General features: G+C 43.7%; 1 protein-coding gene across 1 annotated transcript; it reads left to right on the top strand.

Moving 5' to 3' along the window:
* The first annotated feature begins 7,285 nt into the window (after positions 1–7,285).
* On the top strand, positions 7,286–12,232 carry sf3b4 (splicing factor 3b, subunit 4). Its single transcript, XM_034298366.2, has 6 exons — positions 7,286–7,445; positions 8,800–8,928; positions 9,668–10,210; positions 10,340–10,513; positions 11,537–11,698; positions 11,899–12,232. Exons 1-6 carry the CDS (start codon positions 7,412–7,414, stop codon positions 12,063–12,065), a joined length of 1,209 nt encoding a protein of 402 aa, XP_034154257.2. The 5' UTR covers positions 7,286–7,411; the 3' UTR covers positions 12,066–12,232.
* Positions 12,233–13,109: the final 877 nt, after the last annotated feature.

Here is a 13,109-nt window from a genome sequence, read left to right as displayed (position 1 = left end):
ACTCCACCATCAACAAACCTGAGTGAACGCATGAGAGTGGCGGGACGACAGCATCCAAACATCCCAGTTCACCACAACACTCTATGCCCTTCTTTGTAGCTTTCACTATTCTAGGTACCAACAAATAGCCTGCACCTTTTGATCTGAGTAGGCGTGGCGGATCATAAAAGACCAAAAGTTCGCTCAGGTACTGTGGCGCGAGACCATTTAGTGCTTTATAGGTCAATAGTAGTATTTTATAATCAATACGAAATGTGATTGGGAGCCAATGCAGTGTGGATAAGATAGGGGTGATGTGGTCATATCTTCTGGTTCTAGTAAGGACTCTCGCTGCTGCATTCTGGACTAACTGGAGCTTGTTTATGCTCCTACTGGAACATCCAGACAGTAAGGCATTACAATAATCCAACCTAGAGGTAACAAAAGCATGAACTAATTTTTCTGCATCGTGTAGTGACAATATATTTCTTATTTTAGCAATATTTCTGAGATGAAAGAAGCCTATCCAAGTGATATTATCTACATGAGCTTCAAAAGAAAGACTAGAGTCGATAATCACACCAAGGTCTTTTACTGCTGCACATGATGAAACAGAAAGGCCATCCAGAGTTATTATGTAATCAGAAAGCTTACTTCTAGCTGCATGTGGTCCTAGTACAAGTACTTCTGTCTTGTCAGAATTAAGTAAGAGAAAGTTAATAAGCATCCAGTTTCTAATGTCTTTTACATTCCTCAACTTTATTAAGCTGGTGTCTGTCATCTGGCTTTGCTGAAACATACAACTGTGTGTCATCAGCGTAACAGTGGAAGCTAATACCATGTTTATGAATAATTTTGCCCAGAGGTAGCATATATAGAGAAAGGAGCAGTGGGCCTAAAACAAAGCCTTGCGGGTGTCATGGCAAAACCTTCTGCAAATCAGAATAAGAAAAATGAGTTACAAAGACAAGGATTTCTGGATGCCAAAAATCTATAGACTTTATTGAATCAAACAACAAAGTTGAGATGGTCTGCAGAGCCTCTGATTTCCATAGTCATGGCTCATGCTTTTATACAATTCTAAAACAATGATCTCATTGGATGGAGTTTTCTCTTTTTTCACACATCTGCCTCTCGTCACAATTATTTCACTGTCCCCTTATCTTAGTTTTAACCGTGGCGAGAGTTCAGTCAGTTTATGTTTCAAAAACAACACTAGCCTTCACCTTAAAAAACTCCATCTTCAAGGTCACAGCAGTCCATTCTCACAGAAACACCCCTGCAGGACCACAGGCCTAGAGTCACCCTTCTAAATGCACCAGAAATGGTTCAGTGTGGTATATAAATGAAGCTCTAAAAGTTAATCCCTGAGGTGATTTAAGGTCACTTTTCAATACTGTTGCATAGATACTGATTGATTTAATACTGATTAACAAATGATATTGATATAGATAACAGGAAATTCCTCCATACATCCCTCCTCTGGGGCTTATGAAGCCCCACCTACCTCAAGAGAGCAATCTCACAATCCGGTTCTTTCATACATATTAACTAGTGATCAATGCCTGATCACTCCTTCTTCTTACCAATAACCAAATCCCGAAAACGCTCTCTTGTGGAGAACAGGACCAAACATCTCCCCTCACACTTGACTAGAAAGGAGTAAAAGATCCTGTCTCCCTAACCTAACTGTCAATAAACTAATCAACATTGTGTTTTAAGCATGAGCATGCATTTGGTTCAGCACTTGCCTGTGGTTGTCACGGTTATGTAGAGTAATACTGATTGATACATAATTTCTCAAAATTGATTATAATATTGCTTAATCATATAATTGCTTACAATAAAAATCAATCAATAATCATCTCCATAATCAGAATAAAGGCAAACTACAAGTCTTTCTTCAGATAACTTCTTCAACCCAGATACTTTGCGTATCGTAGAGGGTCACCCTTGGGGAGAGGTTAGGCTAGCACATGGCTCATCACATAACTACTTCTTCTTCATCCTCACTGGAGGAACTGGAATCTTCTTCCTTCCCTTGCTCCGGAATCCAATCTGGCTTAGGGGGCCAGTCCAGAGTCCAGTCTGAACTAGTGCCAGCAGGCTCACTTGCCAGTCCATCATCATCAAGCATAGGTTTGCTCATAAGAGCCATCTGTTTAACAATTGCTTGAACAAGAAAAGATCTTAATATGGGCACAACACAACAAAACAGTAGTCCTGCAACAACTACTACAATTGCTGTCATAACTCCCACTTTTGTCAGTATAGCTCCCCAATTTCCAAACGGTGAAAACCAATCCCAAGAATGCTGATCTCTCCCTGCATTTCCAGCTACTTCATGCCTTAACTTTTTCAATTTATTCATAGCTTCGGTAAATGCTCCCTCAGGAGCAGTGTTGTCAGGGATAAAAGTAAAACATTGTTCTCCAAACATAACACACACTCCTCCTTTTTCTGCCAACAACCAGTCCAATGCTTGCCTGTTCTGCCATGTCATTATCCTAGTAGCATCTAACTGTTCACTGAGAGTGCCGCATTTGTATAATTAATGAACCGCTGTTGGTTGTAGTAAATGTAATTAATCCACTCTGTATTCTTGTTAGGAGTTATCCATACCAAAATAGACTCAAATCCTGACATTATCTCATTTCTTGCTTTAAATTGTTCCTCTAGGCTGGCCTATTGAGTCTATGTACACCTTAGGATCTGTCTCATAAGCTCTCTTTACTCTGTGAGACTTTCTAGTTTTTTCAAGGAACTAGTCAACTATCACAGTTTTTTTTAATCAACCATACTCTAGTGCAGATTCTCTTCCAATTTTTAGGTAAATTCATTCTTAAGCGTGTCCCTGCACGGAGCCAAAAATGATCTGCTACTGCCTGAGATTGGTCAGTCAAAGCGAACCGCAATGGTGGAGACCTTCAGACCACTGGATATATTCTATGCGTCCAAAGAGGCGGGAATCCAAGTGCCCCATTACTGCACAGTTACCCTGGAATTTACCCAAATCATGTTTCCCATATGACTTGTTAAAGCATTCATACTCCGAAGTGTAATCTATGTTATACTGCTGTGGTGTCTCTCTACGTTTTTCCTTTATTCTAACATCCAGTTGTGGGCACCACCCTTTCCATGCCTCTGTGTTATGTATTAAATTATAAAGCGGGTTGCCTAAATACGTTAAACACTCAGCTGGGCAATATGAGTAGTCTGTTCTATTATCCCAATTCTTCGCACAATATTGCCTATTGTATTCTGCACAGTGTCTGTAATCAAATGGGATCGGTACCACTACAACCCTGCTCAATGGAGAAGGTGAACATACCAAACAATTACCCTTATTCAAACTACCAGCAGTGTATTCAGCCCACTTACACCACTTATTATCTCTCACTACCTGTAACAATGCATCATACGTTACCTCTTTTGTAGTGTCATTTAACATCTCATGTATAACTCCTTGATACACAGGGTTAACTAGTCTCTCAGTGCCTTTACTGTGGAATTCCTGTCATGAGAGTAGTACACAAAATCTTAATATATTTATCTTATCTTTTGAAAGAAAAACTAAGGGATGTTCTGTAGCATCCCATTTACTTCTTTCTGCTTTTGCCATCATGGAACCTAAGTCTTTTGATCCCCAGCCTTTTCCCACATAAAGAGTGACATGGGGAACAGAATTAGGGACCTGAAACCACTTGTCAATAAAATCATCATTAATACAATCATCACAAGGATCTATTTGCATAGCAGCTCCCTGTTTCCCTATAATTACGCATCTAGACACCAACGGAACTTTTTGACTCTCTGTTTCTTTTAACCACCTTTTTTCAAGCTCTGGGTCACGTGATGAATCATATAATATTGTACAGTGATACTCAGACTTAGGCGTTGTTGCCCCTAGGATCTGCGCTTCAATAAATTTTCCCCACTTACTAATTACTAGCTTTACTTCACTACTTACCTGTCCTAACCAATACACATTAGCTTTCGGCTCAGAAAGCACCATTTGAGTTTTTAGCCCTGTTATATCTACATAAACTCCTTCTGGAGAACACCAGATTTGGAGTCCAAGTTTACACAATGCATCTCTTCCCAACAAATTAACAGGAGTTTGTTCTGATACTAAAATAGGCAAGGTCACCTTTTTATCTTTAGTCTGCAGACTAACTGGAGCCGTCATTGGAATTAGCTGCATTTGTCCAGAGAATCCTACTGTCTTTGCAAATTTTCCAGACATGGGGAGTTGAGAGGCATAATTTGGACTTACATAAGTGTAAGAGGCTCCAGTGTCTACCATCATGGGTGTTAATTTGCCCTCTAGTTTAACCTGCAGCAAAGGTTCTTGATCAGCATCAGTTGTTAGAACTGGAAGCTGACCCTCCCCAGTAGGATTCTCTGGGCACCCCTAGTACCCCTGATTAGGCCCAAGGGTTCACTGGGCCTTGTGGAGATTGTTGATAGGACTGGACCCAACCATCCTCTTCACCACCAGGTTGCTGTTGCCATGGATTGGTGGGGAAATCACGCCTGTTATGTCCAGGTTGTCCACCTCCCCAACATATTCCTCGAGGACCAGAAGTGGGTCTTCCTCTTCCTCTTCCTCTTGGTGGTGGCCTTCTTTGCCAGTTCATGCTATTTGGCTGCTGATAGACATTAATAATCGGCACTGCAGGCTGTTGTGGAACTACAGGAGCAGCTGGCACAGCTGGAGCAGCTGGCACACTTTGCTGGACAGTAGGTGGTGGAGGTTGTGGTGGTGCATTCAAAGGAGCCATCACTGCTGATGAGACTTCCTCCACTTGGTCTTTGTCTTTGTCTTTCACAGGCGCTTGGACCTTTTTCTTATTTTTGTTTGCCAGCTCTTCAAGCTGCAGTTGTGCCAGTTTTCTTTGTAGTTCTCTTTCTTGATTCTTAAGCTTTTGTTCATTCCTTCTGTATTGTTCAACCGCATGAGTCACATGGTCACAGAATTCCTTGTGCGGTTTAGAATGTAGGCCAACCACATCGTCTAGCTTAGCTTTTACAAATGGTGGCATAGCATTCATTATTGCCGTTCTGAACAATGATGACATCACAGGATCTGCCTCTGGATCCCTTTCCAGTTCTTGTCTCCATCTTTTTAGTTGTCTCTGCACATAAGTGGTGGGATTTTCTGTTTCTCTCAACTGTTCTCCTTTCAGTGACCTTGGGTCTATGTGAGATGGATACTCTGCCCTCAGTGTTTGCCATAGGCGTGGATGATATTGATCAAACTGTGTCCCATCCATTGTTGGAGACTTCACTGCTCTTTGTAGGTCAGCAGCTGTGAGGATCTCTTTCATTCTTAATCCTCCTAAAATTTTGGCAAGGAGTGCTTTGATGTCTCCAATTGCCAACAACTTGCCCATTGTCTCTTCTTCAAACACCTTAATCCACTTCCCAGCTCCCTCGTGCATGTCGGGGAGACGGGCAATCGGTCCATCGAGATCTTGTGTAGCCCAGGGTACATAGTGCCCCCTAGCACCCTTAACCAGAATAGGCAATTGAAGGTGACTGTCATATCTTTGTGGTTCTTGTAAGTGTTCACGTGGTCTGAGCCGTCTTCCTCCCTCATCTCGTAACCATGTTTCTGCATCATCATCATCATCGTCGTCGTCATCATCATCATCATCCTCATCCTCCATGTATAATGTTCCTGTAACCCGCTTTCTTTCACCCACATCATACCTTTTTACACCTGCGGAATATTTTCTCTTACTGAATTGTTCTGCTTCATCCAAATATTTTTCTGCCCTTTTTATTCTTGTACACACGCTTCTGTCCAATTTGTCCATCTCTGTCAACAACTTGTCCTGCTCCTCTGGGATTTCTACAGGGGAGCTTTGCTTCTCCTCTTCATGATAACCACTTAAATCAGGATATTGGGCATAACTGTCTACTTCCTGTTCCCTTGTTGACTGTCTGCACTGTTTTTTGCCTTTAGGAGTCTTGTGGGCCACTTTAGAAGAACAAATGGAGGGAGGTTCCCCATCTTCATCCTCCTCCATGTCTATCTTCCCTTCAACTTGTACTGTTCACAAATGATATTGATATAGATAACAGGAAATTCCTCCATACGGGACACCAAACTTTACCTTAGTATGAGAAGAGAAGTCACCATTTACATCTACACACTGATAACGATCAGTCAAATAAGACCTGAGCCAGGAAAGGGCTGTTCCCTTAATGCCTACTACATTTTCCAGTCTATTGAGGAGAATCGCATGATCAATGGTATCAAAAGCTGCACTAAGGTCAAGCAGCACAAGCAAGGAGTCACAACCCTGATCAGAGGCCAGTAGCAGGTCATTTACCACTTTAACCAGCGCTGTCTCTGTGCTATGATGAGGCCTAAATCCTGACTGATACAATTCATGAATGTCAAAGTCAAAGTCAAAGTCAACTTTCAGCTAAGGAGTTATTCCTATGTAGGAATTCCTATGTTATTCCTATGTAGGTGTGAGCATAGCTGCTGTGCTACAACCTTTTCTAGGGTGTGACAGACCAGGAGTGTTAAACACACAGCCTTTGTTGTGGAGCGTAATGTAATCAAAAGTATTCTAATGATATGCAGGTGAACAGTTTGATTTCCAATTCCAATTAAGTCCAGCTTTTTCAGTTTCAGGGTGTAACACTACAAAATATGGAAAGGTTGAAGGGGGGGTGAATAGTTATGTAAATAACTGTATGTTAAAACCCATAATTTGGGGGAAAAGTTGGTAATGAGTGTGTTTATGTGTTGTGTCGGTGATCTCTGCACTGAACGCTCTGTTTGTGTTCAGATTGTAGATTTCAGATAAACGCAGATAAATGAACACGTGTATGAGGGGTTGTTGTTGTGTTATTGGTCAATAAACTGATTTTTTTGGGGTCAGTGGCCTGTTAGCAAAAGCGAGTTATAGAGATTAGCAGCATTAGTTCACGCTGATTGAACTGAGTGCATGTGATCAGCCTGCCTCTACACGAGGGACAGCGAGAGATCTGCCTCGCCCTTGTGCCTCTTCTAACTGTTATTATTATTGTTTTATATTTTTTCTTACCTTTATTAGTAAATTCACATTTATTCTGTAATCTTACTCATTTTATCTTTCTTTTTCAATTATTCTGTATATAGTGCCTTTATACTGACCTTGATTTATGTACATTGTTTTGCATTTTTTATTTTATTTTAATCTATTAGTATTTTATTTTATTGAATTTTGTTTTTTTATTTTATTTCTCCTGTTTTTATACTTGCTTTTGCAAGACAGATGTAGTTATTTGTCCTGCCAGTGAAGCACATATGCGCTGTGACCACACTGCCGGGTCACTAGGTGGCGCCGCTGAGCTGAAACCGTGACGACGCGCTTCCACAGCGCGCGCGAAGAAGAACGCGACTTCCGCCAGTGCACGCAGCGGGTTCGTCATGGCGGCGGGACCGATATCAGAAAGAAACCAAGGTAATATTTTATATAAAACTCTCCACTAATATGTGCTGTACACGGGTTTATAAAGTGATAACTCGCGTTTATTATAAAGCACTTAATTAAACTTGTAACTTCGTCCACAGTGAACGATATGATGCTAAATTTTGATAGCAAACATTAGCTAGCTAGCTGAATTAGCTTTGTGCAGAGAGTTCATTCAGATAACATTAGCTCTTAAATTCCCTTCTGCACTTTATCTTCATGTCTAAGCTTTAGATTCATCATGTTTAAGCTTTAATATCCATTTACAGATGTGTTTATTTGGCTTTAACAGTCCTGACATCACTTTTCTTTGTTTAAATTACATTTTAATCCACATATAGAGTTTGTTTGTTTGTTTAATTAGATTAGAAATCCACTATTATTTTTAAATTCCTGAGACTTTAAAACTCATCAGTTCATGTGTAATATTTAGTTTCCTGTTCCATGTATAAAGACACAATCATTTAACCCTCCTGCTTCACTCTTCCTGATTTCCTCCTCCTGATTTCCTCCTCCTGCTTTCCTCCTCCTGCTTCCTTCCTCCTGCTTTCCTCCTCCTGCTTTCCTCCTCCTCCTCTCCTCCTGCTTTCCTCCTCCTGCTTCCTTCCTCCTGCTTTCCTCCTCCTGCTTTCCTCCTCCTCCTCTCCTCCTGCTTTCCTCCTCCTGCTTCCTTCCTCCTGCTTTCCTCCTCCTGCTTTCTTCCTCCTGCTTTCCTCCTCCTCCTCCTCTCCTCCTCACCTCTGTGTGCTGATCAGCAGTGCACGCTTTACTGTCCTGACCGAGTTCACAGGGTTTCTCTTTAGCAAACATGTGGAGGTTTAACAGCCAGTTGCTTCTTTATGGCATTAGAATTGTTTCATAATTCCAAATAAACAGATTCCTATCCACATAAATAAGTAGAATGAGATTCACAAATTAAAAAAATTACAAATGTTCTGTCACAAACACATTCATATGTGGATCTCGTCCTGTGCAGCTGTGTATTCTCCCTCCTCTCAGGTGCACTATGGAGGAAGCCTTTAAATCTTTAACAGGCTCTTTACCACCTTCCTGCACGTCTCTGTCTCCGTCTCTGTCTCTGTCTCCGTCTCTGTCTCCGCCTCTGTCTCTGTCTCCGTCTCTGTCTCTGTCTCTGTCTCTGTCTCTGCCTCTGTCTCCGCCTCTGTCTCCGTCTCTGTCTCCGTCTCTGTCTCCGTCTCTGTCTCTGTCTCTGTCTCCACAGAAACTCTGCACTGAGAGAGAGAGAGAGAGAGAGAGAGAGAGAGGTGTTTTTAGGAGCTCAGTCGTGTTTGTGAAGTTTTAAAAGAAAGATGTCTGTCCTCTCTGTGTGTGTGTGTGTGATCAGATGCGACGGTGTATGTGGGTGGTCTGGATGAGAAAGTGTCGGAGCCGTTGTTATGGGAACTCTTCCTTCAGGCTGGACCGGTGGTGAACACACACATGCCCAAAGACAGAGTGACGGGACAACATCAGGGTGAGTTTCTCTCACTCTCTCACACACACACACACACACACACCCTCTCTCTCTCTCACACACACACACACAGTTCATATGGGGTTGAACTGGCTGTCGTTAGTAAAAAATTAGACTTCACTCTATCTGCAAGTGTCTCTCTTTCTCTTACTCTCATTGTCTCTCTGTCTGTCTCTCTGTATTGAGTAATTTTGAGTTTAATATGAAAGTGTGTATGATGTGTATATGTGTGTATATGTTTGTGTATGATGTATATGTGTGTGTATATGATGTGTATATGATGTGTGTTGTGTGTATGATGTGTGTATATGATGTGTATGGTGTGTGTGTATATGATGTGTGTATGGTGTGTGTGTGTGTGTGTGTATATGATGTGTATGATGTGTGTATATGTGTGTGTGTGTGTGTATATGATGTATGTGTATATGATGTATATGTGTGTGTATATGATGTGTATGGTATGTGTATATGATGTGTGTATGGTGTGTGTGTGTGTGTATGATGTGTGTGTATGTGTGTGTTTGTGTGTGTGTGTATGATGTGTGTGTATATGATGTATATGTGTGTGTGTGTATGATGTGTGTGTATATGATGTATATGTGTGTGTGTGTATGATGTGTATGATGTGTGTGTATATGATGTATATGTGTGTGTATATGATGTGTATGATGTGTATGGTGTGTGTGTATATGATGTGTATGGTGTGTGTGTATGATGTGTGTATGGTGTGTGTGTGTAGGTTACGGTTTTGTGGAGTTCCTCAGTGAAGAAGATGCTGATTATGCGATAAAGATCATGAACATGATAAAGCTGTATGGTAAACCCATCCGCGTGAACAAAGCCTCGGCTCACAACAAGAACCTGGACGTGGGAGCCAACATCTTCATCGGGAACCTGGACCCGGAGATCGACGAGAAGCTGCTGTACGACACGTTCAGCGCCTTCGGCGTCATCCTGCAGACCCCCAAGATCATGAGAGACCCCGACACGGGGAACTCGAAGGGTTACGCCTTCATCAACTTCGCCAGCTTCGACGCGTCGGACGCGGCCATCGAGGCGATGAACGGTCAGTACCTGTGTAACCGGCCCATCACCGTGTCCTACGCCTTCAAGAAGGACTCCAAGGGGGAGCGGCACGGCTCGGCCGCCGAGAGGCTCCTCGCCGCGCAGAACCCGCTCTCACAGGCCGACCGGCCGCATCAGCTGTTCGCCGACGCCCCGCCCCCTCCCACCGCCCCCACCCCCGTCATGACCGCGCTGGGAGCGGCCATCCCCATACCCGGTCAGTGAGCGCGCTCGGTTCCGTTCCTCCCATCCATCACAGTTCATCAGTTCATCTCTGTGTGTTTGACGTGTGAAGAACCGATGCGAGAACCGTGTTAACGTTGTACTGAAACTGTCTTTATCACAGGCATGCCTCCTCCTGGTGCGTTCCCCCCAGTGCCCCCGCCGGGTTCTTTACCCCCTGGAATGCCCCCCGGGATGCCCATGCCCCCCGCCCCGGGCACTCCTGCCCCTCAGGGAGCCTCTGGAGTGCCTCCTCCTGGACCTCCACCGTTCCCTCCAGCAGGCATGCACCCACCAGGTGAGAACGGAGCACATCTCCATGCACAGTGTTCTAGAGTCCCACGGTCATGTAATGTCCCTAATGAGTTCCGTTTAATGAGCTCCAGCTCTAGAATTTCACAGATCTATAGTCTTGGTGTTCTAGGATCTCAGAGATTATGGTTCTAGGAAATCAGTATCACCATTCCCGAATCGTAGCTACTCAGCGTTCCACATGACCGGGTACTTATCGTAGTGCTAGCGCTACAATTCCATGACAAACCTCTGCATTGTCTAGAATTTGTGTTCTAGGATCTCTCTGTTCTAGGATCTCTCTGTTCTAGTGTCTCTCTGTTCTAGTGTCTCTCTGTTCTAGTGTCTCTCTGTTCTAGGATCTCAGTGTATAGCGTTCTAGGATCTTACCGTTCTAGGATTTCAGCGTTCTAGGATCTATGTTCTAGGATCTCAGTGTTTTAGGATCTCTGAATTTAGTGTTCTAGGATCTAGGTTCTGAATGTTCTAGGATCTCAGTGTTCTAGGACCTCCATGTTCTAGGATCCTGTGGCAAGTCATCCTTCCAAACTTGCATGTGCTCAGTGTTTCTAGTTCTAGAATCGAATAACAAATGTACCAAATGTCTATAGTCTGTGCTCTAGAATCTGGGTTCTAGAAGTCCATGGTAGGTCAGTGCTCCACACTTGCAGGTGTTCAGGGTTCCAGCTCTAGAATCCCATGTTAGTGATAAAATGAGGGTGTCTGGTGCTCTAGAACTCTCACAAGGTTCACACTTTGAATGTGCAGGCGCTCAGAGTTCTAGTTCTAGAGTTCTAGAATGCTTAAATGCCTGGACTCTCTCACGGCAAGTCCATGGTTCCAGACTTGCAGGTTCTTAGGGTTCTTTCTTAAGGTGTTATGTACCAAACGTGCAGCTGCTCAGAATCTCGGTGGTACTTTGTTGTTTTCAGCATGCAGGTTCTCGCAGTCTCAGTTCTGCAGGCAGTTAAATGTTCTCCAGTGGAGATTGCGGTTCCCTCAGCATCACTGTTCTCCGTCTTTTCCTCAGGAATGCCGCCGATGCCCATGCCTCCCTCCGGACCTCCCGGAATGGTGCCTCCTCCTCCAGGACCTCCGGGATCCACCCAGCACCGGGCCCCGCCTCCCCCCGGCATGCCCCCGCCCACACAGATGGGCATGCCCCCCCGGGGACCATTTGGCCCTCCCATGGGTACGTTTACTCAGGTGTAGTCAGTGCATTGTGAAGAACCGTGGGTTCTCTCTGCTGTGAGAAGTAAATTATTGTAGGATTGTAAATGTTTTGGTTGATAAACTTTTAGCTTTTAGCCGTTTTAAACAGTTCTAGAGGTTCTACAGGGAACAGAAGCCATTCAGTATTGGGTTCTCACGACTGTTCTCTTCCTCCCTCAGGTCCCCCGATGCCCCCCGGGATGAGAGGCCCGCCTCCTCCAATGCCCCCCCCTGGTTACGGCACGGGCCCCCCTCGTCCTCCTCCGTTTGGTTTTCAGAGACCGCCGATGCCCCCTCGCCCCCCTGCGCCACCCCGGGCCCCTCTCAGAGCGCCCCTGCCCCCCTAACCCACTCAGTCATTAGAACCACAGCTCGTTTTTTTATTTCTCATTCCAGCAGTTTACTGAAGGACAGAACTGTTCTGAGAAACTTCTCTGTATACTGATGATTTCCCTTCTTTTAGTTTCGCTGTTCTTTAATAGGATTAACTACGAATAAACATTTTATATAGAAAGACGAGGCGGAGTGTGTATGCGGAGTGTGTATGCGGAGTGTGTATGCGGAGTGTGTATGCGGAGTGTGTATGCGGAGTGTGTATGCGGAGTGTGTATGCGGATTTATAGAAAATACAAGTCTGTATGATGAGGCAATATGATGAGTGTCTCAGGGTGTGATCAACACACATAGACCACACCTCCTTTATGAAGACTGACACAGGCCACGCCTCCTTTACTAAAACTGACAGAGGCCACACCTCCTTTAAGACTGACACACAGAGGCCACGCCTCATTTACTAAAACCTCCAGAAAGGCCACGCCTCCTTTCTTAATACTTATACATAGGCCATGCCTCCTTTACTAAGATTTATACATAGGCCACACCTCCTTTACTAAAACCTCCAGAAAGGCCACGCCTCCTTTACTAAGATTTATACATAGGCCACACCTCCTTTACTAAGATTTGTACATAGGCCACACCTCCTTTGCTAAGCCTTATACATAGGCCACACCTCCTTTGCTAAGCCTTATACATAGGCCACACCTCCTTCATGTCACTTCCTTCATACTGAGCCACTGCAGTGGTTTAATTAGCTGTACATCACACTAGATTCATGACTGTAGAGAAAATCCAGTAGTGAACATCACTAACAATTCTTTGTGTAAGAATTTAACATCAGAGACTCTTGTTTAAATTAATTTAAATCTAACTTTAATTAAATTATAATCTAACACCCTGGTTAAGGTGAAATCCTGTCCGGACTGACGATCGGTTCGAGCTGAATGTAGAAGCGGAACAGGAAATGTTTTCCATCACAGTGAAACCTGAGAACAGACTCATCACTCAATCAGCACACTCATGTGAATAAAAACACAAATAACTGAAGACAAGGA

Source organism: Pangasianodon hypophthalmus, chromosome 23 (genome assembly GCF_027358585.1).
Source record: "Pangasianodon hypophthalmus isolate fPanHyp1 chromosome 23, fPanHyp1.pri, whole genome shotgun sequence".
In the NCBI taxonomy this organism is placed as follows: Eukaryota; Metazoa; Chordata; class Actinopteri; order Siluriformes; family Pangasiidae; genus Pangasianodon; species Pangasianodon hypophthalmus.
Note: the sequence above shows the minus strand (reverse complement) of the source record. Positions and strands in the feature narration are given on the sequence as shown.